Here is a 25,541-nt window from a genome sequence, read left to right on the forward strand (position 1 = left end):
TATGTTTATTCCAATCAAGGCTAAAAAAAATTAGAGAACTATATGATGACCATCCTTTGAAGAAATCTCTGTGCACATTCTCCACTTATTTTCTTAGTATAAAGGCTTAAAATTACAAAGACCGAGGCATAGGCATAACACTTCGCTTTAAATTGTCTCTTCAGAAAAACTAGTAGTGTCTTGAAGCAAAGATCTTGTCTCATTCCTCTTGTCATGCCAGTATATGACAAAGATCCTGTCACACTGTAGGGGCACCATACACACTTGATGGCTTGAAAGAATTCCACTGAGCTTGACCCTTTCCCCTTCCTCCTGTTGAAGAAAGTAAGAGTCCCCTTAGCTGTCTACCTCGCCTTCTCAGATGATGGGAAAAGGAGGAAAGTTTTCTTCTAAAAGAAAACTTGCCAAGAAGATGTAGGTTCCCAGCAAAGCTAGGTGACAAGCCCTGTTGCTGCTCAGCAAAGCCCTTAAGGGGCCCCACCCCCAGCCCATATAAAGCCGGGGTGCAGTGGGGCAGCTGCAGCTGGCACTCAGCCTCCAGAGCACCGGCATTGGCACGCGCTATGGCAAATGAAGTACAAGTCCAGCTCTCCCCACTGAAAGGGGGGCATCCTCCTGCAGGTAGGCTGCCCGCTAGCCCTCTGACCTGTGGACAGCAAGGCCCCACTGCTGCTACCGCCCCATCAATGCATTCAACAGAGGTGCCGCTCCCACAGAGCGGAGGCTCTCAACCTCACATTGCTACTTTAACTTCCGGCACCCTGATCTCCTCCTATGTCTTTGATACTTGGGGTTTGTGTTTAAAAAGCATCTGGGGATTTGTCAGGCCCTGGTTGAATTAAAACCTAATTATATATAAGGGATTGGGTGTTTGTGGAAAGGAACTGGTGGAGAGTTTGGAGAGTTTCCTTCCCTGACTATAGGTGAGCAACCCATGCACACCTGGAAGGTGACTTGCTGCCATGGAAACTTTCCTCCCTAGAGGTTCCAGCTTTCAGACTCGGTCTCCCCAAGATGCCTGTACATCATCCAACTTTGTGCCTAGGCAAACCTGCTTCCATCCAGAGGACGGCAGCCCAATTTCTTGCTCCCTCCTCAGGCTCTGTGGTTGAGCAGTGTTATCAGTGATGTCATTTGTCTGTCACCAAGCTGAGGAACACTCTTTAATAAGGACACAAGCATGAAAGGGGCTGACTGGAAAAGGGAGCTATCGAGGTATTTTGCAAAACATCCACAGTTCTTATTTTTTTTTAATGTATTCTATTTATATCAACTCTCTGAAATATGGAAATTAGTTTTATTGTACTTAACCATATGTTTGCATATGTTGACTGAGGCATGCAGGCCTATTTTTAGCCAGTTTTATTTTCTTTCAACTGCCTTTCTCCTTTTTCTCCTTAAGATCTCAAGAGCTTGACCGCTTTGTTCTTGCCTTTCTCCATTAACAAAACTTACTTAGTGGTATAATTCTTTAGCTCCTCTAAGCCAAGGTTATTTCAGTCATTTTTAATGGAGAGGATGATGGCAGGTATAACCTTCATAAAGCATCAAAAACTGAAACAAGGTTCAGTGGCTTTCTGGTGGGCAGCCCAGCAGAAAAGGGTCAGGATTTTTACTGCTAATTCTGAGTTTCCTCTTCTTGGCACCATGCCCTAGTCTCCTATGGCAGATGCCTGACATCTTATGTTTGTAATTGGATTTAGGAATATTTAATGTTATCTCCATATAAAGATAACGATGCCAACTAATTATCAAGACCTATAGATGCAAATTATTAGGAGTTTATACATAAAGACAAAGAAAACACCCTTCTCTTTCCACCACTTACACTCACATCCTTCAGAAAACAGTTCAGCTGACATCTGATTTGCTACATGACATTTATACACAAAGAACACAGAGATAAACTTAACCAAATGAAAGTCTGAATGAAGCCACCAGTAACTTTCCATCCCCACCACTAATGATCGCTAATTACTCTGTATACATAGCACACCATGACGCCACCAAGCATGTCACAATGCCTCTGGCATGACAATTAATTATTATGAACTGTGACACTACAGATAAAAGGTTTGGGATAATTAGAATGGAGATGAAGGCAGATTTTTGCCTCCCTACTGAGGACAAGGGAACAAAGAAACCTCATCCTTCAGCTTGACTTGCTACATTTTTAAAATATGAACCAGATTGCCACGGCACAAAATTTTATTTATGGAACAAAAATAATTCATGGCCAGGATTCCATTACATCTCACCTGATTTTTATAGGCCGTGGACAGGTCCCTGAAAGTAGGCCACAGACATGGTATGGCGGGAAAGGTCTGACATGCTTTGGGAATCAGATGGCCCTGGATTTAAACCCTCCTTCCCTTCCACGTCTCTGAGCCTCAGTTTCTCAACTCTAAAACTGGGGGTAATAAATACCACCAGTAGTGTAAGGTTGTTATGACTGTTGAAGGCGATAACCTATGATGGTACCCAGCAGGTGAATGTTAATCTCCGTAAAATGTGGGCAGGATGAGTCAAACACAGAGCTGTCAGAAGAAGTTCTCTTCAATTGCAAGATCTCTCGATGTTTGAGGGCTGCGTGAGGCACTGCTGCCGTGGTCAGAACAGAAGGAAATGGCAATGGGGAAGACACATGTGCCTGACCCATCAGAGTTAAAAACGAAACCACTCCCAAGTCAGGCAGCTGTAACTCTTTCCCACCTACACGTGGAGTGCTCAGTGGGTTTTCTTTCATGTATATTAATGTAACATATTGCACCTCTGAGAGCCCTGGTTATAAATTTATGCTGTGAAACAAGACTGCATTAAACATGAGGTGGCCTGGGCTCTAGGACGCTTAGCTTTGGGTTTTCTGCTGTTTTAATTTTCCTCGCTCTCAGTTTTATAAGGACTCCATTCCATGAACAGCCAAAAATGTGTGAGTAGAAGGGAATCCGAGGAAGCTAAGTACATGTGTGATGAAGTAGAAAGAGCAGCAGTTCATGAATTTTTGTCTATATTCCCTACACTCTTTAATTTGGTTTGAGACAAATGAAACGCAGCCATCAGAGGGGTCACCACTGAACCCCAGAGAGAATCTGCTTCTGGCTCTTTAAAGACAGAGGGAAGTTTGGGGAGTGTATCCCCAAGGGGGAAACTAATGCAGACCATAGAGGAAATCAGAGCTACAGAAGGGCCAGTCTCCATTTCTAAAAAGCAAACACTGGCTTACTTCTCTCAACTCCAGTCTGCTTAGGTCAACTTCTGGGAGTTGATCTGTGAGGTTTGGCAGAGAGAGGTTGTGAGTCCCTGTCATGGGGCCAGGGGGGTTGATGTCAAGAACAGCTGCTATTCACTCAACCCTGTGTGCCTGGCACCGCACAGAGCCTTCTATTCGCAGCAACAGCCCTGTAGACCGATGATGTACCATCTTCCTTGTTTCACAGAGGAGCAAACTACAAGTCAGCAAGATAGAGGGGCGTGCCCACATAGCTGGTGAGCAATGGGGCAGAGAATTGACAGCAGGGTGGGCCCATGCCAACCAAGCCCTCCTGCTTGAAAGCCCTCTCTCCTTGCTTCGCAAGCTTTTCCTGATGAGTTCTTTTGTCTTGATTAGCAGCTTAGAATTTGCCAAAAAATCAACTGTCAATGCCAAGGAAACATTTTGCAAACATCTAACCTTTTAATTATAATCTTCAAATGGAAGTTCTAAGTCACAAGGCAGAATCTGCCCAAGCCTTTGTGGTGGCTGACTTTTTCACATACATTCTCTACTGATGAGTGAAGGAAAGAAGCTCAGTTTTTCTTGCAGGCTTGTTTTTGTCTTGACTCCCCTCTACCAAACACTGTGCAAAATGTCTGGAAAATCTTAACTAGAAAATGACTAGAAGTGTTCTAAACTCAAGGGTCTACTTTTGAAAAGCTATAAACTACAAAAGTGGCCACAAGAGGGTAACCCTTACTCAGAGAGTAGAAAGCAAAGTTTCATTTTCTCCACATCAAGGAAGGTTTTCTAATGAAACTATCAAAAGGGAATCTCTCTCTTGCATTTTTTATCTTTATTTCATTTTGCCTACTGAAAAAACCTAAAGTCTTACCTTGTGTATTTGTGTTCAAAGACCTGTTAAAATGTTAAATTGATTCATTTTATGTTTTGCCCAATTCCCGTTGGTTCTTCTATAAAAGTTCAAAAGGCAGCATAGTCCCAAACATGGACCTCTGTAAATGATTACAAATTTAAATGAACTGATTTAGTTCCAGTTAGACATAAAGAGGTACCATGAGTCAGACCATCTGGTATAAGCAAAATGGGCAAGAATCCAATTGTGTTGGGTGGCAAAGGTTTATTTCCAATGGTTTGTCTAGATCCGGAGAGATGTGCTCCTAGCAGAGCTTTGAAAATGACCCTTCCACACACTGGTTCTCTCTGGTTCAATCACCCCAATGCAGTGAGAGCCTTACTCTATATCTCAGCGTATCCATCTATGGTATGGGGAGATTCTCTTCTGCTTCTTTCTACTGTAAATGGCTGACCAAGTGACATTACCTGCCAGAACAAGTGTGGTACAAGAACTGTACTCTGAAAATTCAAGGAATGGCTTACTTATACTTCCTAAATCAGTTAGAGCCCACAGCCCTGGGTAGATTCAAGGGCTTCTGGATGGAAGGTAGGAATCATAAGGGAGGATTTTTAATTTCCCCTTAAATGCCTCTGTTTTATTGTGCTTAAGAATGAAGAACTCCCAAAATTCTCTGGTGGCTCGGTGGGTTAAGGATCTGGCGTTGTCACTGCTGTGGAATGGGTTTGATCCTTGGCCTAACTTCTGCATGTTATGGGCCTAGCCAAAAAAAAAAAAAAGAGAGAGAGAGAGAGAGGATGGATGAAGCACTGCCATATTTGCATTCTTTTAAAATTTCTTTTGGCATCTAATTCCTCTAAGTACACTATATTCTTTTGAAAGGGAGGAAAGTGATAGATTTTTTATTGTAGGTAGATAGACAGAGTTAGAATCACAGTAAAGACTTTATAATAAAAATCATGTAATTCAACTTCTACCAAATTCTCCACAATCCTTTAAAAATATTCATGGCAGGGAGTTCCCACTGTGGTGCAGCAGAAACAAATCCTAATAGTATCCATGAGAATGTGGGTTTGATCCCTGGCCTCATTTAGTGCATCAGGGAGCTGGTATTGCAGTGAGCTATGGTGTAGGTCACAGACACAGCTTGGATCCTGCGTTGCTGTGGCTGTGGTGTTGGCTGGCAGCTGTAGCTCCAATTCGACCCCTAGCTGGGAACTACCATATGCCATGGGTGCAGGCCTAAAAAGCAAAAAAGCAAAATAAAAATAAAATAATAAAATATTCATGGCAGATACACTTCTTCTCCTTAACACACTAAGGGGCCAAAGACATACTCTTATAATAGGCAATCTACTTCACTTTGAATAACACAGTTGTGGAGTTCCCATCGTGCCTCAGTGGTTAATTAACCTGACTGGCATCAGTGAGGACGCAGGTTCCATCCCTGGCCTTGCTCAGTGGGTTAAGGATCCGGCATTGTGGTGAGCTGTGGTGTAGGTCACAGACGTGGCTCGGATCCTGCATTGCTGTAGCCCTGGCGTAGGCTGACAGCTATAGCTCTGATTGGACCTCTAGCCTGGAAACTTCCATATGCCACAGGTATGGTCCTAAAAAGACAGAAAGACCAAAAAAAAAAAAAAAAAACCACAGTTGTACATAGCCAGAATCTACCTTTGTGGAACTTTTGTTATTTGGTTTTCATTCTCTCCTCTGGAAAAACATAAATAATAATAACTACTAATTATTAAGTGCCTACCATGTACCAAGTGCTTCTGTTACCTCTGTTCTCTAGAACAACCTGAACAATTGGTATTATTCTCTTTTTGAAGGATGCAGAAACTGAGCCTCAGAGGATTTTAACTATCCTGCTCAAGGTCAGAGCTCTGGAGGGGTAGGGCTTTTTGACTCTGCATAACATTTCCTCACCAGGAAACAAATCCTCCTCCACAAGACAATACCTCAGACCCTTGAAGATGGCACCGTAAGCTCCCCTTGAGTCTTTGCATCCTCAGAAGTCATCTTTCTAGTTTCTCCAGTTCCTCGTATGACACGGCTCCTTCTCCACTCTGGTCACTCTCCTCTGGACATTCTCTAGATTATCCATGTCCTTTCAAATGAGTTGCACAGAACTCAACATTCCAAAGGTCTTCTCACTTTTAACTATTGCTTGTTTTAACAGTAGCAAGTGTGCTTCAGTAGTTGGCAATAACAATCAGTGGAAGAAAATGTGAAAAACAGCAGCACCAGAGAAAACAAGAGGAACATTAATAAGAAAACAACTACAGCACTCCATATTTTAAAAGCATTTGTCATATGGAGAATTTGAAAGATACTGTTGGGAGGGGTACTGAAGGCCCAAGCTCTAGATCTAGAGCTATTGTGATTTAATTCCTCTTGGTAGAAGAGACACTGGTGCTGTGATCCCCACCCCTCATACGGTGAGACTTCTCAGGCAGTCTTACAGAAAAGCCTTCCCTTGGTTTATTTCATCTCTGTGTTCCATGGCTATTCAGAAGATGTTTCCACATCACTTCTTTCTTGTTCCTGATTAGTTTACATGCCTTTTGTGTGCATATGAGTTTGTGAATTTAAAGCAGACTATGATGAAAAGAACATTTTTTTGACCTTAACATTACAAAGTTCTAGTGAAATGCCTTTATAATTAAATTATAAATGTAATTAATTTTAATTTAATTTTTTTCAATAAAACAATAAAAACTTGGTGATTCAGCATGACCAAGAGAATTTATTCCATGAATACAAGGATGGTTTGATAGTAAAATATCCATTAATGTCTTTATAAATTTTATATCTATTAATATAGTTAACCACGTTAAGGAGAAAAAAAACATATGATCAACTACATAAATGCTAAAAAGGCATTTGATAAATTCAACATGCTTTTGTAATTTTTAAGCCCAAACAAAACAGTAAAAGAGGATATTTTCTTATCATAATGAGAGAAATACATTTGAATATTATATAGTATATATATTATAAATGGGTGTGTGTGTCCATCCAACTAAGTACACATCACACTTAATGGGAAAATGCTAAGAGCAATCCCTTAAAAATTAGGATGACAAAGATGTTCATCTCACAACTATTTAATGGTATTCTAGAGAAAGTAATACTATAATTTTTACAGATTATATATTTTTTTACTTGGAAAACCTAAGAGAATCAACAAAAATATTTTAAACAATAAGAGAATTCAGTAAGATCTGGGTATAAAATCAATGATATTAATACAAAAACAACAATCTATAAGTCATAATGGAAGAATAGACCCTCTTTATCAACAGCAACAACAAAGAGAAAATGCTTAGGGAATAAACCTAATAATAAATGTGTAAGATTTATGTGAACAAGTTACTGAGGGACCCAAAAGAAGATTTTAACAATAGAAAATCATACCACATTCTGGAACAGAGAGCTACCAGGAATGTAAAGATAAGAATTTTCCTTTAAAAAAAAAAAAAATCCATAAATTTAAAGTAAGACTATTGAAAAACTACCAAAACAGTTTTTTTGGAAGGAATTAACAAACTTATTCTACAGTTCATATGGAAAAATAAGTAAGAATAAGGAGTCAAATTCTGCAAAGTATAGCAAAGAAGGATTATTAAAATTAAAATATAATGCCACAATCATTAAAATAGAGTTATAATGGCAGATAAACAGATGGAGAAATTAATGGAACAGAAGACCAACAGGAAAAAAATGGACCAGGAGTTCCCATCGTGGCTCAGCAGTTAACAAACCCCACTAGTATCCACGAGGACATGGGTTCGATCCCTGGCCTTGCTCAATGGGTTAAGGATCTGGCATTGCCATGAGCTGTGGTGTAGGTTGCAGATGTTACTCAGATCCTGAGTTGCTGTGGCTCTGGCATAGGTCAACGGCTACAGCTCCGACTGGACCCCTAACCTGGTAACCTCCATATGCCTCGGGTGTGGCCATAAAAAGCCAAAAAAAAAAAAAAAAAGTGAACAATTTATAAAAAGAAAATACTGAAACTACAGAAACAAGCTCAACTTTTAACAAAATGTAAGAAATGCAAATTACCTTTTTCTTAATAGTTAACAAAACCAAACATTTTCTAGTTTGCATTTTTGCTTGAAGTGTGGGGAAACAATTACTGTCATTGTACCTGGTGAGACTGTAAATTGGGGCAATCTCTATGAAAGACAATTTGGTAAGATTTAACAAAATTCCAAATATTTTTGTCTTTTTAGGGCCACACCCATGGCATATGGATGTTCCCAGGCTAGGGGTTGAATTGTCAGAGCTGTAGTTGCTGGCCTATGCCACAGGCACGGCAATTTGAGATCTGAGCTGCATCTTCGACCTACACCATTTCTCATAGCAACACCAGATCCTTAACCCAATGATCAAGGCCAGGGATTGAACCTGCATCCTCATGGATGCTAGTCAGATTCATTTCCACTGAGCCATGATGGGATCTCCTCCCAAATGCACATACTCTTAAGAATTAACTAGAAGATCACTTCTAGGAGTTTATCCCATGGATAAACTTGCACTTGTGCAAAATTATGTATATAAAAGGATATTCACTGCAGCATTATTTGTGATAGCAATAAATTAGAAACATCTAAAATGTCCAACACAGAATATTTATATAATAAATATTTCAAGCAGAAGTCAGGCATTCTCTCTGTATATATCATTTGGAAAATTACTCCAAAATATGAGACAAAATGAAAAATATAAATAAGACGTAGAGCACTGTGTATCTTATGCTGCCATTTAAAAAATAATACATATGTATATGTATAAAATATCTATACATGAGTACATAAGAAATTTGTAACATTCGCAGTATCCAGGGAGATGAACTGGAGGCCTAAAAATAATGGTAGAAGGGAGACTACAAACCTTTTCATGCTTTTTGAATTGAATTGTGTTCTTTATACAGGTACTATTACATAATCAAAAAATGACTGAAATAATAATTTTAAAAGAAAAAATGATGAAGTCAGGTCACATTAGCATTAAGAAATAGAATAGGTTTTCCTATTTTTCACTCTATTGAAGCCAGTTTCAGAACATTGCTGATCTCACATTTCCATAAAAAGAATTAATAGGTTCAAATAAATCAATGTCCGTTTAGCTTTTTCTCATTCAAACTTGTCAGATTTCAGATGTGCAGATTTCCTGGGAACAGAAAAAAGTATTTGCTTTGACTTGCAATCTAAAATGGGTTGTTCATTTTCAAAAGTTGATTTCATCTGACATTGTTAAACACTTGAATTGCTGTTAGGTCATCTGTAGCCTAATTAACACTAATTGATCTCTTGAATGGCAGGATTATTAATGTAGTTTAATTACTCATTAGAACATCTGGGAAGGTTTGGGGTTTGGGATGGAAGTGGGTATCTGGTGAGATCAGAAGCATCTCTCTTGAGTTAAATGCTTGCTATCACCGCATGCCCTGACTTTTGGCTCATTCTCCAGTCTAGCTTTTGAAAGCTTTGGTTGGAAAAAAAATTTGCAAGCCTTGCACAAATTTTAATCTCGTGGGAAAACAGGAGGGTCATGTTGTAATCATTGGTTGCTATCATGAAAAATGTAATTGGCTTTGTAATAAGAAAAAATGTTTTTCAGTGAAAGGGAGCATGTTATTTCCTCCCCAAATTGAAGGTATAAATACCTCTGCTTTTTTTAGCCTCAGTTCCACCTCTCCAAACACCAACAAGCAAACCTTAGCCCTTCTCTCTCTCCCTGACCAAAATGTTTTTTCTTCTGTTATGTTAGTTCAGGGTAACTTTTTATTATGTGATTTTATTATTATTATTATTATTATTATTACTGTATTTTTAGGGCCCCACCCACAGCATATAGAGGTTCCCAGGCTAGGAGTCCAACAGGAGCTGTAGCCACCGGCCTATGCCAGAGCCACAGCAACGCTGGATCCGAGGTGCATCTGTGACCTACACCACAGCTCAGGGCAACTCGGGATCCTTAACCCACCGAGCGAGGCCAGGGATTGAACCTGTATCCTCATGGTTACTAGTCAAATTCATTTCCGCTGCCCCACAAAATGAATTTTAGATAAAAGTTAATTCTTCAAAAAATAATTTCTGAAATCTTCAGATCTGAATTCATACCTTGAATAACAAAGCAAACTTTCTCTTGCTGCTCTGTGACACCCTGTTGATGCTTATTTGTTTATAGTAAAAGCTGGAGGAAAACGAATTTCCAAAAAACAAGAAATTGGCGTCTTGGAGAGACACACCAAAAGAACAGGATTAGAGAAAACCAGGTAGGGAACTGCTTAATTTCTTTTCCTTCTTCACGTTGAGGAGTTTTAAATGACTCTACTTCCAGAAGTCAGAGGCTTCGCTGTATCTTAGGATAAACCAAGGCTCCCTAGGCACTTGTTAACCAGAGTTAGAGACAGCTGGCAGGTGGGGTAGGATGGGGTGGGGTGGGGGTTGGGGGAGTCAAGATGGGGCAGTGGAAGAAGCATGGGGGAAGGTAACTACTCTCTTTGCCCATCCTCCTCCTTTCTATAGCAGCACAGCTGCCTCCTACTTTAAAAAAAAAAAAAAAAAAAAAAAGTTGTATATATGTATAACTGGAATCACTTTGCTCTACAGCAGAAATTAACACATCATTATAAATCAAGTATTTTTCAATGAAAAATAAAAAGTCCAGGAGTTCCCATTGTGACTCAGCAGTAATGAACCGACTAGTATCCATAAGGACACAGGTTCAATCCCTGACCTTGCTCAGTGGGTTAAGGATCCAGCATTACTGTGAGCTATGGTGTAGGTCGCAGACACAGCTCAGATCTGGTGCTGCTGTGGTTGCGATATAGGCCAGCAGCTGTAGCTCCAGTTCCAGTTCGACCCCTAACCACAGGTATAGCCCTAAAAAGCAAAAAAAAAAAAAAAAAAAAAGGACTAAATAAATAAATAAAAATAAAAAGTACAGTTCTGAAAGCATCCAAACAGGACTCTTGTTCATATATCTTATTTTCACATTAGCCTCTAAAGTACTATCCCTAAACCTACCCTGTTTTTGTAATATGCTTTCTGCTAAAGCAAATCTATTAAAAATAAATGATTTTTATTATTTTTAAATTCATCATTCAATTATTTAGAAAATAATGGCCACTATATTTAGCACAGCCAGAAGGCATTTGGATACTGAGGTTGGTTTCTCCCTGTTTCTTCCACCATAACCTTGACACACTGTACTATTCTCAGAGCTAAGCAGAGAGCTGGGCGCTAGATCCCAGGCACACATGGCCCACCCTCTCTATACCTTGGGTAAGTAAAGTAGTGTCTTCACCAAGAAATAAACCTGCAAAACTGGCTCTTCCATCTCTTTCAAGATGGTTTCCATGAGTTGATGAGTGATTCAAAAGGGGTGCATTAGAGGATGCTCTGGTATGTCCTTAAGAGCTAAAACAGTTAAGCCTCAGAAAGAAAACTTGGAGGGAAATAGGCTATGGAATGTCTCTGTTTTTTTTTTTTTTTTCATATAAAATTACTTTTTACGTCACTTTAAAAGTTTTCATCTCAATTTCTGGGGAGGAAATTTTTGAGGATTTTTCTACGTTAAAATGAAATGATCTATCCAAAATATGTAAAGAACTCATACAACTCAGTTGCAAAAAAGCAAACAAGCCAACATAAAAATGGGCAAAACAGGAGTTCCCATTGTGGCTCATTGGTAACAAACTCAACCAGTATCCATAAGGATGAAGGTTTGATCCCTGGTCTCACTCAGTGGGTTCAGGATCCAGTGCTGCTATGGCTGTGGCATTGGCCAGCAGCTACAGCTCTAATTTGACCTCTAGCCTGGGAATTTTCAGATGCCTTGGGTGTGGCCCTAATTAATTAATTAATTAATTAATTAAAATCAGAATAGACATAAAAATGGGGGGGTTGCTTTTTAGGGCTGTGCCAACAGCATCTGAAAGTTCCCAGGCTAGGGGTTGAATTTGTTTTTTGTTTTTTGTTTTTTGTTTTTCCACTGTACAGCAAGGGGGTCAGGTTATCCTTACATGTATACATTGCAATTACAATTTTTCCCCCACCCTTTCTTCTGTTGCAACATGAGTATCTAGACATAGTTCTCAATGCTATTCAGTGGGATCTCCTTGTAAATCTATTCTAGGTTGTGTCTGATAAGCCCAAGCTCCCGATCCCTCCCACTCCCTCCCCCTCCCATCAGGCAGCCACAAGTCTCTTCTCCAAGTCCATGATTTTCTTTTCTGAGGAGATATTCATTTGTGCTGGATATTAGATTCCAGTTATAAGTGATATCATATGGTATTTGTCTTTGTCTTTCTGGCTCATTTCACTCAGTATGAGATTCTCTAGTTCCATCCATGTTGCTGCAAATGGCATGATGTCATCCTTTTTTATGGCTGAGTAGTATTCCATTGTGTATATATACCACCTCTTCCGAATCCAATCATCTGTCGATGGACATTTGGATTGTTTCCATGTCCTGGCTATTGTGAATAGTGCTGCAATGAACATGCGGGTGCAAGTGTCTCTTTTAAGGAGAGTTTTGTCCGGATAGATGCCCAAGAGTGGGATTGCAGGGTCATATGGAAGTTCTATATATAGATTTCTAAGGTATCTCCAAACTGTTCTCCATAGTGGCTGTACCAGTTTACATTCCCACCAGCAGTGCAGGAGGGTTCTAAGGGTTGAATTTGAACTGCAGCTGCCGAACTATGCCATGGCAACGCCAGATCCAAGCCGCATCTGGGACCTACACCACAGCTCACAGCAATGTTGGGTCCTTAACCCACTGAGCAAGGCCAGGGATTGAACCCTGCATCCTCATGGATACTAGTCCGTTTCTTAACCTTCTGCGTCACAACAAGAGACATTTTTCCAAAGACAGATAGATAGCCAATAGGTACGTGAAAAGATGCTCAACATTGCTAAACATCAGGGAAATGCACATCAGAACTGCAATAAAATATCAGCTTATGCCAGAAGCTGATATAGAATGGCTATTATCGAAAAATCAAGACATAACAAATATGGCAAGAACTGGAAAAAAGGGAATCTTTGTGCACTGTTGGTTTAAATATAAATTAGTACAGCCACTATGGAAAACAGTATGGAGGTTCCTCAAAAATTTAAAAATAGAACCACCATATAATTCAGCAATTCCTCTTCTGGAATTCGTTTAATGAAGAAAATGAAAACACTAACTTGAAAAGATATACACACCCCATGTTAATTGCAGTATTATTATAGTAGCCAAGATATGGAAGCAACCCAAGTGTCCACCAATGGATAAATGGATACAAAAATGTAATACACACACACACACACACAAAGGAATAGTGTTGAACCATAAAAAAGAAGGAAATCTGCCACTTATGACAACATAGATGGACCTTGAGGGCATAATGTTAAGTGAAATAAATCAGACAGAGAAAGACAAATACCAAATACCATATGTCTTATATGTGGAATCCAAAAAGAAAAAAACAAAACAAAACAGGACAACAAAACAAAAGCTCAAGCTTATATGGATACCGAGAGCAGACTGGTGGTTGCCAAAGCTGGGGGGATGGGTGGCTGGGGTAGAAAATGGGTGAAGGGGATCAAGAGGTACAAACTTCCAGTTATAAAATAAATAAGTCATGCGGACATCCTGTACAGCGTGGTACATACATTACTAACTAAAATTAATGATACTGTATTGTATATGTGTAAGTTGCGAAGAGAATAAATCTTAAAACTTTTCATTTCATGAAAAATGTTTATAACTATGGATGGTGAGGGATGTTAACTAGACTTATTGTAGTGATCATTGTGCATTATATCAAATCATTATGTTGTACACCTGAAACTAATACGATGTTATATGTCCATTATACCTCAATTTTACAAAATGTCCCCTTTTGGCATTAAGGGTTAGTTTCTTCTGAATCAGAAAAATAATCATCATATAATGAAAGCAAAGCTCTAAGTCCTCAGGAATGGAGGGTCATCTAGGACAGTTCCTGGAATAGAGGAAGCACTCTGTAAATGACACCAGACTGTCATTGAATTGCCAGCTGGTTCATTTTGAAAGCCTATCCTGCTACTAAAACCTGACCCAAGCATAAGCCCTGTTTATTGTGACACTGGTCAACGTGCCTGAGCCAAGGGCTCAGGAATTAAGGAGTCACAGCTTGGAAATGATCTTCTAGTTGGCAACCAATAGGCAAGTTATTCATTTCTCAGCAAATGGGACTTTATGTTAATTCTAACATTAGCTGAACAATACGGGAGGAGAAGTTGCCTAGAGGGTCATAAAGTGGTGATTGGAACGCTCTTTAAAAATTCAGTTGTTTTCAGAGTTCCTGCTGTGGTGCAGTGAGTTAAGGATCTGGCATTTTCACAGCTGTGGCATAGGTCAGCGGCTGCAGATCAGATTTAATCCCTAGCCCAGGAACTTTCATATGCTGCAGGTGCAGCCAAATTAAAAAATAATAATAACAACAATAATTGTTTTCTAATACTCCTTAAAAGCTGGGAATTGGACTACTACAGAACTTGAATAGCAAGAAATAGCTCTCTCTTGCCCTATTTACCAGGAATAGGGATAGATATGTGGGACCGGAAGCATTTTAAGGAAAAATAATACAAAATTACAAATAAGAGATGGTTGGGGTCCCTCCCAGGACCTTGGAGGTAGTCTGTGCAGTGAGAGGCCCTAAAGCCTCCTTAGCTCCCCATAAAGTCACCTCTGCTCTTTTGTTTGTTTGTTTGCTTTTTAGGGCTGCACCCAAGGCATATTGAGGTTCCCAGGCTAGGGGTCAAATTGGAGCTACAGCTGCCAGCCACAGCCACAGTTACAGCAACATCACATCTGAGCCACTTATGCAAACTACACCACAGCTCATAGCAGCTCCAGACCCTTAACCCACTGAGCGAGATCAGGGACCAAATCTGCAACCTCATGTTTCCTAGTCAGATTCATTTCCACTGCACCACGACGGGAACTTCTCACCTCTGCTCTTTATACCTGCTTCCTGAGTATATGAAGGAGGATACGATTGCCTCCTTTTCATGGACAAACATCTCCCCTCACATCGTCTGGGAGAACAGCTTTTGAAAAATATAGCACAGAAAATAAATTTCTCAGCATCATCAATCTGTGTCCATTTCCTAATAACTTCTGCTTACCAACATAAACCATCCAGAAAAAAAATATGCCAAGTGCAAAGTTCCCTTCAAGAAATTGTACTGTAGGCGCGACCCTGATTGAAAGTCTCCCACAAAATAACTTTTCCTGAGAAAAGAGGCCAGACACAAAAAAGTCCATGTTGCATGGTGCATTTCACAATGCACAAAAAAAGTCAAAATAGGAGTTCCCGTCGTGGCTCAGTGGTTAACAAATCCAACTAGGAACCATGAGGTTTCGGGTTCGATCCCTGGCCTTGCTCAGTGGGTTAAGGATCCAACATTGCCCTGAGTTGTGGTGTAGGTTGCAGATGCAGCTCGAATCCTGAGTTGCTGTGGCTCTGGCGTAGGCCGGTGGCTACACCTCCAATTAGATCCCTAGCTTGGCAATCTCCATATGCCTCGAGAGTGGCCCAAGAAATGGCAAAAAGACAAAAAAAAAAAAGGACAAAGTCAAAATACATGGGGCTATAAGTCAGGGTTGTGATTATCCTTAGGGGCAACTGATTTGACTAGTGTTCAAATGTGAATATTCACCAACCTATACATGGATAATATGTGCACTTTTCTGCATGTAGACTGTACTTCAACGAAAAGTGAAAAATATTATGATTGTTTGGCCTGTTGTAGCACGTGAGCATATAGAGCAAGCAGGATTTTTCTTTCTTTTTTTTTTTTTGAGTTCCTGGGCTAGGGATCAGATCTGAGCCACATTTGCAACCCACACCACACCTGCAGCAACGCAAAATCCTTTAACCCACTGTGCCATGCTAGGGATCAAAACTGCAAACTGGTTCTATGGAGATGCCACTGATCCCATTGCATCAGAGCAGGAACAACAGATTTTTAAATTTTTATTTATTTATTTGTCTTCCAGAAGTGGCCAAGCAGAGTGAAAGCTTAAAGGCCAAGTAGAAAACCCTCTGTATAAATCATTTAGCCCTGTTAGTGGGGAGGTTTCAGTTTTATATGAAGTTTCTTTCCATCCTCACAGCGCCATTGCAAATGTTGCCAAAATCCAGACGATGGATGCCCTGAATGACACGCTGGAGAAGGTGAGCCGTGGGTAAGGCGCATCCCGGGAGCTCCCAGCCGGGATTCACCCCACATGTCAGGCTGCATGGGTGAATGATCTGATGACCAAGGAGGTTTTTTCCAACTCAGAGGTTTGATGGCCTTGTGAAAGAATCTGCTCTCAGTGCAAGGAACATGAAGTGGTTTTGATGAGAAAAGCTGATGCTCCCAAATTCCTGGTGTCTATTTAATAAATCATTTCAACAATAAAATAGAAAATAAAACAAGAATCATGATATCTAATTGGCAGAACTTTACTTTGCCAGCCCAACTATTTCTTGGGAACGTCGGCGTGTTGTTATAAAAAAGGCAGCCTGTGTATTGGGAACTCAGTCCCTTTTGACCTTCCCGCACCCCCACCCCACCGCCACCCCTGCATTCTCATAAGAAAATGTTTGATCTGAGGCCAGGCTGGCTTGTGGAGGGCTGCCCAGTTTAGGGCTGGAGGAAGCCTGGGCACAGACTGGCTTTATCTAGTAATGTCTATTTATAAAGGTGGCTGACCATTGGTATTTTTATTTCTATATCTTGAACCCTTTCTAAGTAGCTTTAGGAACTCAGAAAAGTCTTTCCGTATAGAGAGTGGTCTAGTTTTGGATCCAGTAGTTTGTTTTTAAATATTGTAAGTAAGCCGAGTGAGGTCCTTTTTCTATTTCTAGGGGCAGATACATTGAATTCAGACATTGAAGAACCACTCCTGCCGCCCCCCTTGAAGGGATAGGACCAGACATCCTTTGTAGAAGGAAGACCTGCTGTTACTGCCAAATCAGGGGTCTGAAAAAAGAGGAGAGTAGAAACTGTGTGGCTAGACTTCTGGGACCCCTCTTGGGCACTGGTTTCTCTACTTCCTGTCTCTAGGACCCAGAGCAAGTTACTCATCCTGAGCCTTTGACTTGTTGTTTGTAAAAGGAAGATAAGGAAGAGGATGTACTTCAGTTGGTGGTTGTGTGGAATAAATGAGATTCACACAAAGGAAGCTCTTAGAACAATGCCTGCCACAGAGTAACCAGTCTGCACTCTGTCCTGATTAGTAGCAGCGGTTTTAAGGCAGTGAAATGAAAAGGTATGTCTGAAAGTCCGTGAGGCAGGGAGTACCAGGCAAGATCTTGATGACTGGCAATAGCTACAGAAGCTTCCCAAGTGACAATGTTGTCACTTCTGTGACTCGGGGCACCGCTGTGTTGTGGGGCTTGGTTCTCCCATCAGAGAGACTGGAGGGGAGGTTGTAGGTGACTCTGCATTTCTGGCTTTAGAAGAAGGGCAAGGACGGATGATGACCCACCAGGCCAGGCTGCCCACTCCTGCCAACCACATTCTCTTGCTCCTGCTCACTCAACGCCTCTTCCTCAGGAGCAAGAGAATGCCTATATTAGAACTAAGTGGAATAGTCACGTTTTTCTAAATACATGTTAACCCAAAATTAAACAGTTGAAGAGAGTGGTCAGTAGATGTTGACTATGTACATTAGATGTGATGCCAGAGTCTATATTTTTTTTATAGACACATGTGCACGTGTCTGATATAAATTTGTTCTTTCTCTTTCAGTTAAAAATATCACTTCTGTATCTCAATGATAAAGTAATCCAATGGCAACAACAATCATAATAAGTTATATTTAGAAATCATAAGAAGACAGTGAAATGACGTGCTGTTAGAAATGTTTTTAACAGCAACTATATCTATTAAAAAAAAATCCCTTTCACACTTAGCTCAATGTCTGCTAATATAGGACTGTGGCTAAGACTGCATGTATTACTGGTTAGAAAATGTTCTGGTGGAATTCTCTGGTAGCACGGGGGGTTAAGGATCCAATGTTGTCACCACCGTGTTGTGGGTTCAATTCCTGGCTCTAAAACTTCTGAATGCCATGGGTGTGACCAATAAAGAAGAAGAAATGAAGATATCAGGAGTCTGAATTATATGCTGGTTCTGTCACTCACCAGCTGTGTGTCCTTTGTCAGGTTTCTTCATTTTTCTGTGCTTCTGTTTCCTCATCTGTAAATGGGAATGTGATTAATAGTGTCCACTTCATGGAGATGTTGTGAGAATAAAATGAAGTTATGGGAGTTCCCATTGTGGCTTGGCAGATTAAGGACCTGACATAGTGTCCATGAGGATGCAGGTTCAATCCCTGGCCTCATTCAGTGGGTTAAGAATCCACATGTTGCCACAAACTGTGGCATAGGTCAAAGCCGCAGCTCCAATTCGACACCTAGCCTGGGAACTTCCGTATGCTGTGGTTGTGGCCATTAAAAAAAAGAAAAAAAAATGAAATCATATAACTTGTACAAAAGACTCAGTATAGTTAGAGTTAGCTCTCAGTAAGTGTTAGCTTCCATCCCCAAGCAGATACCCTACAAGGGCATCACTTGGAAAGCAGGCACAGGATCAGAGGTCAACAATAAAATCAAGTCCCAAGATGACCATAAGTGACTGTCCTAAATATGGAAGTTGGTAGGATCCAGGTGTTTCCTTACAGCTAAGAAATATCTTCCCAAATCCATAATTCAACCTGAAGCATAATAGGATTTCATAATAAAGTTTAACATGGCCTGGAAAGACCAATGCCTTTCTAAAAATAGATTAGTGGTTGTCAGAAGATGAGAGGAGGGGACTGCAAATTGGCAGGAAGAAGGCTGGGGGGAGATGGAACCGTTCTACATGTTGGTTGTGGTGATAGTCACAGACTGTATGCACTTGTGAAAGCTCATAGAACTGAACACTAAAGAGGGTATATATTTAACCATGGATAAATTATACTTTAACTTTTTTTAATGGAAAAGTACATAACTATACAGCCTCATACAAAAAAAAAAAATAGAAGACATACAAAAGAGAGATATAGACAAAAGAAAGAAAGAAATTTTCATCGGCATTATAGTGAGTCCCCCAACAGTATATCTTGTCATGGAGATTTAACAGTATACAATTGGCCAAAAGACATACAGTAGCAAAATGAGGGTCATAGCCTCTGCATTTAATAATGTTCATTCATGACCTCAGCTAGAATTTTGTCTAGTTCCCAGAACCCATGTTAATTCTCACTCCAATTTAAGAACTTAGAGTTGAACACAGAGTTACAGCCCTATTCATAGGCTCTGTCAACCAGTCAGTCATGACAGGCAGTTCCTGTCCGTATGCCATTCATGTCCGGATACCCTACTTTGCAACCAGCCCAGGGTTTGAGGTTTGGGAGATTGAAAACAGTTCCCAGGGCGTTCCCGTTGTGGCTCAGGGGAAAGGAACCTGACTAGTATCCATGTGGACATGGGTTCAATCTCTCTCCTGGATCAGTGGGATAAAGATCCAATGTTGCTATGAGCTGTGGTGTAGGTTGCAGACATGGCTCTGATCCCATAAAAGCATCCAGTTAAAACATTAGTAACAGGGTTGAGTTATGGTATAGATGGGGGTGGAGGGGGAGTGTGGAATGCAGATGTCTCATTAAATTGGGGACGCTTTTCAAGCTGCCAGAAGTGTGAGCCTGGCCAGAGTTAGTGAGAAGCAGGTGAAATGGGATCCTGGGGGAGAGGAAAGTATCAAAGACATCTGCAAATCTAAAGAGGTTTCTCCTGTTCTGTGGATTAGCATCACCGTAGGAGTAGCCTTGAATTTCATTGACTCAAGCTGAATGTTTTGTTTTAAGCACTTTGCTTAACGGGGTGTGGAAATCTAAGTGCTAACATTCAAGTTGGAAGTTAACACCCTGGAAAGATGAATGGAAGAGCTGCCAGTCTGCTAATACCACTTATCTTCAGGCTCTAAAACAAAACTTGCCACTGATTTTCTGGCATCTAGAATTTCTGTTCCAGCTCTAATCACAAAGACTTTTATATGCTTCTCCAAGTTTTTCTCTAAAACTAAAAATATAGGTTCTGAGGTCACAGCTCACCAAGATGAAGGTAAATTCCCCATGTGGAAGTTCCATTCATCTGCTTTTCACTATCCCCTTATGGGATGGAGCCACAGCCAGGCAGAATCCTTACATGTATACTGGCCTTGAATTGTTTGTCTGGTGGGGTTACCCTAGATTCTTTTACCCTAATGAGTCAGACAAATACTTTTCATTCTACCAATCTTATCATTTTCCAAAGACTGATGAAAAATCCAAAGCGTCCCAAAGTGAAGATGCCAGACTAAAGCACAGCTGGTTGTAAGTTGGAAAGCTATTCCTGCTGATTTCTAGTTCAGACTTGAAAATAAAATATTCCTATCTCCACTGATATAAAATCTACAACAAAGAATTAGGGCATGTAGGGGTTGACATGTAAATGAAATGAAACTGTAAAATATTTAGTTTCATCAGTTCTGAAGGTAGACCTGCTATAGACTCCACCCACAATCTTTCTATATTAGGGTACTCCTGATTGAGAGATGGGGTATATGAGAAAGAAAACTTGACTCTTGTATTTACACGTGTTGCTCTAAAGCCCTGGCCCTCTAAAACCTGTACATTTGTAATTTAATAATTGTGGGCAGTTTCTCTAAGGCTATTATCCTTGCCAAAATTATTTCCCATATTTTCTTAATCCTGTTGATTTTCTTTTTTTCCCCCTGTTGGAAATTAAGATAACTCTGGCTCAGGTCGTCAGTGTTGGAAAGTGAGACACATGGACAGGAGAAATCTCAACAAGGCTCTTTACTTCTGCAGAAGGGTGTGGGTACTCCAAAAAGCACGTGCCAAACAAAGGACCCTCCCCTATTTATCCCTAACGCAGGTGATTTACCTGCCCCCTTCCCATTGGTCAGGTCAGGGCGAACATTCTTCCCAGTTGGCTGATTGAAACAAATTGCTGCTGGGAAAAGAGGTAAAGAGGAAGGGGGTCGCAGGAGAGTTTCCGCTGAAACTGGAGTAATCGGGATTTCCTTTGATAGAAAAGACGTTATGTTACTTTCCACACCCTTAATTTTTGTCAGACCAGTTCACAGATGGCCAACAGCCCCACCCCCAGGGGCAGTCTCCCATCCATTCTGACCTGTGGCATTCCTCTTTTGAGGAGCAGTTGAGCAGAGCTTTTAGAACGTCATTTAAGTGTCTTAGTTAAAATAACAACACCTAATCCTTGTGCATTACTGGTGGGAATGTAAAATGGTGCAGCCACTATGGAAGACAATGTGACACTTCCTCAAAAAGTTAAATATCAAATTACCAGATGATTCAGCAATTTCACTTCTGAATATATTGCCGGAGGAATTGAAAACAGAGATTTGAATAGATATTTGTGCAACAATGATCATAGCAGCATTATTCACAGTAATTAAATGATGGAAGCTACCCTAGTATCCACCAACATATGACTGGATAAACAAAATGTAGTCTGTATCTATACCATGGAATATTATTCAACCTTAAAAAGGAAGGGAATTCTGACACGTACTACAACATGGATAAGCCTGGAAGACATTATGCTAAATGAAATTAGCCAGACACCAGAGGACAAATATTGCAGGATTCCACATCCATGAGATAGCTGGAATAGTCAAATTCAAGGCAATAAGAGGTAAAATTGTGGTTGCCAGAGGCTGGGGGAGGAGGAAATGTGTTATTTGCAAATGGGCATAGGGTTTCAGTTTGGTATGATGAAAAAATGCTGGAGATGGATGGTAGTTAGTAATGGCTATACTATAATGTAAGTATATTTAATGCTGCTGAACTGTATACTTAAAAATGGTAAATATGGAGTTCCCATTATGGCTCAGTGGTTAACAAACCCAGCTAGTAACCATAAGGTTGCAGGTTTGATCCCTGGCCTCACTCAGTGGGTTAAGGATCTGGCCAGCATTGCCGTAAACTGTGGTGTAGGCCAGCAGTTACGGTTCTGATTGGACCTCTAGCCTGGGAACCTCCATATGCCACGGGTGCAGCCCTAAATAGACAAATGACAAAAAAAAAAAAGGTAAATTTTATGTTAAATGTATTTTATCACAATTTTTTAATTGATCAAAAAAAATGTAGCCCCTGAATTGTAGAGATAATCCTGAAAGTGAATAATGAGTTAGCACAAAATGAAGCAGTAAGTATGTCCTCACATATAGTTCTCTCCCCTTTCCTTTCCCACCTCCTCCCATCATCACTCTGACACCTTAAGAACTACAGTCAACATTGTGTCTTTCTCTCCTCTGTCTCAACTTGTCATCCTGCCCCATCTCACCTTGGGCTAATTGCCCAGACTTCTGTTATATCAGAGTTACTTGTTCATTTCCTTTCTCACCCCCCTTTACCTTACATTTGACTTTTAAGTTTGTTCTTTCTACCTGTAATTTCTTGAATGTGATTTAGAGCTAACCTGAAACTATCCATCTGTTTTAGCTTACACTAAAGATACCTAGTCTGGAAGAAAACTACTGAAGTCAGTGACCCTTAAGTTTCCTTCTGGCTCCAATGTTGAAAGAAAAACAAACAAAACAATCTGCCCTTACCACACTATAAAATGCATGTCATGTGGCCCAATGATAATTGATCTGACAAAAAGAAAAAAACACCAGCTCTTGTTTTTTTAGATTAGAAAGCAATATTTATGACCGATACCTCAATTATGTTTCTTCCTTTCTACCAGGATGCCAGCATAGACCATCCTTGGGTTTAATTAAGATATAACTTTTATCTTCTCATTGTAAAAGAAAACTTTTGGAGAAAGAAAGGCAAAGTAAAGAAAAAGACTAGGAATTGCCTGTAATTCTATCTCTCAGAGATAATCATTGTGAATACTTCAGTGTATATTCTTCCAATGTGTTTAATTTTTTAAGACTAAGAAGAAAGAACTTTCTGGAGTCAAGTTTCACATGAAAGGGAATGCTGTGTGCCTACAGCTCAGGGGCATTTGAGAAGAGATGTAGAATACATATGTTTTCTTTGGCTTAGAAGAGCCCAAACAAACCATAAACAATGGGATGTTTGGGGTCATGAACAGTTTATCTCCCCTTTTGTTTGATTTGAGTGTCAAGGCAAGGTCATCTAAGTTCAATAGTGATAAATTCCTAGTAAGCTGAGGGATCCTATACTTGCTAGCTAAGAAAGGTATCCTTAGGAATCTTTATGTTGAATTGATGGACTTGAAAACCAAGAATTGGAATGGATGTAAAAAGGCCACCGGGCAGATTTTCTTCCTAGGATAACTATGTCTGAACGACTCTCAGCACTGGACATCCTTTCCATGGTAAGCTGTCCTTAATGTGAATTCCATAAGATCTCTTTCTTCCACATGAAATTCCTCTTATTGTCAAAGTCTCAGTCTGTGTCAGTTTAAATCTGTTTAAGCTCCTTTCCTCATTGATGTCTTCTGCAGAGATGACTATTGAGAACTTTTGTTACCTGAAGCTAATAAATCATTCCTCAGCCTTCTCTTTACCAGACTGTTTAGAGTGACCATATAAAGAGGCCACTAGGCCATTTTTTACCTACAAAAATAGCAATTTCTTATGTTTCAACTTTAAGCTTAACTCTTCCTAACTTTTTTCAGAGGTTATTTCTGATCTTTTGACACCTGAGGGGCTCCTCACCCCCACCCAGGACCGTCTCCAGTACCCCAACAGCCTTCTGAGCATTTAGTATTCCATACATGTATATTAGTACCAGAATAATTGCTAACATTAGAGGACTGAGGAAGATATCATTTCCACCTTTAAAAATGTCTCGTCAAAACACATATAAATGCACACATATATTTTTATACACATTATCTTATATATTTTTATAATTTTAAACATTAGAAAAAACTAATGAGGGAAAAGCCAGGTTAACACCTATACTCATGGGTCTAGAGCTGGAAGTGGTATGGAAAGAAGAGATATTATTGAAGAAGTAAACAAAACTATGAAATTCCCCTGACCAGCTGTATTGCTTTCTACTATTTTAATGTGTTATGACCAAAAAGATCCAACATGCTTTTTTTTTTTTTCTTTCCTTCTCACTTTTAGCTCAGCCATAAATTTCCAGCAATAGTGCACATGGCACATCAAAAACCCAGACCTGCTCTGGAGAAGGTCACTCCACTGAAAAGGATCTACATTATTCAGCAGCCTCGCAAATGTTAAGCTGGGACGTAAAACACAGCCAACTAGCCAACTGCCTTGAATGTCTGAGAGCTTAGCGAAAAGGACCAAAACTTTCCTTAGGCCCACTTGCTTGGTAAATAAAACAGCTTTTGTATCTTCTCTTTTGACTTTAGACAATAAAGCATCCAAAATTGTACATCCAATGCATGCCTGGGCCTTGGCTCCTTCTGGTCAGGATCCCATTGATGTTTATGTGTGTAATTTTGCTAAGTAGAGAATCTCGAATACTTGACAGTTCCACTCCACTCCTTGGATAAGCTCTTTTCTCCTTGATGTTGACCCTGAATTGTTCCACTGCTTCTCAAGGGCAAAGGTTAGAGGGGAGTACACTGAGCTCTGCAAAGGCCAGAATGCTATGTACATGCAAAGAGTGCTTCTTCTTGGTGTGTTTGTCTTAAGAAACTCAAGTTTTCACTTGAGGTTAATGTCTTTTCCAGCTTTCCACACAAATACACATTTTGTTTTGAAGGTTTGGTGAGGGAAAAACAAAATATTAGATTTACTACAGATATTCTCAGCAAAACAATCAGGTTGGAAGGTAGAATTCTATTTTCTTTCTTTTTTTTTTTTTTTTTTTTTTTTTGCCATTTCTTGGGCAGCTGCCACGGCATATGGAGATTCCCAGGCTAGGGGTCCACTTGGAGCTGTAGCCACCGGCCTATGCCAGAGCCACAGCAACGCAGGATCCGAGCTACGTCTTCCACCTACACCAGAGCTCACAGCAACGCCAGATCTCACAGCAACGCCAGATCCTTAACCCCACTGAGCAAGGCCAGGGATGAACCCGCAACCTCATGGTTCCTAATCAGATTCGTTAACCGCTGAGCCACAATGGGAACTCCAGTTGAATTCTACTTTCAATGGGAGATTTGCTCAGAGTCCCCAAAGCCCATGCTCTAGAACTTAGGGGATCCTGATGCTATAGGGCATTGTGGTTGGGCTATTGAAGTTGCCTTTAAATGGAGGTGGAACTGAGAGGGAAAGTGTGGTCATCACCAAACCTGCTCTAACTCTCTTACCCTCCAACACGCACGCACACACTTCATATACTCAGATGTGAATAGCCAGGGGCATCTTCAGATGACTGTAGTAAACAATCACATTTTTTTCCCACAGAAGGTAGCTGTTCATAGTTCATAACTCATAGTTCCATCATTTTGCACCT

General features: G+C 40.3%; 1 protein-coding gene across 1 annotated transcript; it reads left to right on the forward strand.

Moving 5' to 3' along the window:
- Nucleotides 531-24,519, forward strand: DAPL1 (death associated protein like 1). The gene is made up of 4 exons (NM_001185174.1): nt 531-621; nt 10,272-10,359; nt 16,242-16,302; nt 24,239-24,519. Exons 1-4 carry the CDS (start codon nt 564-566, stop codon nt 24,353-24,355), a joined length of 324 nt encoding a protein of 107 aa, NP_001172103.1. The 5' UTR covers nt 531-563; the 3' UTR covers nt 24,356-24,519.

The sequence above is a fragment of the Sus scrofa genome, chromosome 15 (genome assembly GCF_000003025.6).
Source record: "Sus scrofa isolate TJ Tabasco breed Duroc chromosome 15, Sscrofa11.1, whole genome shotgun sequence".
NCBI classification, from domain to species: Eukaryota; Metazoa; Chordata; class Mammalia; order Artiodactyla; family Suidae; genus Sus; species Sus scrofa.

What these genes read in the sequence shown, in the direction of transcription:
- DAPL1 (NM_001185174.1), top strand. Translation starts at nt 564, where the DNA reads ATGGCAAATGAAGTACAAGTCCAGCTCTCCCCACTGAAAGGGGGGCAT. An exon ending in AGGGGGGCATCCTCCTGCAG is followed by an intron (nt 622 to 10,271) that starts GTAGGCTGCCCG and finishes ATTTGTTTATAG; the next exon opens with TAAAAGCTGGAGGAAAACGA. An exon ending in TGAATGACACGCTGGAGAAG is followed by an intron (nt 16,303 to 24,238) that starts GTGAGCCGTGGG and finishes TCTCACTTTTAG; the next exon opens with CTCAGCCATAAATTTCCAGC.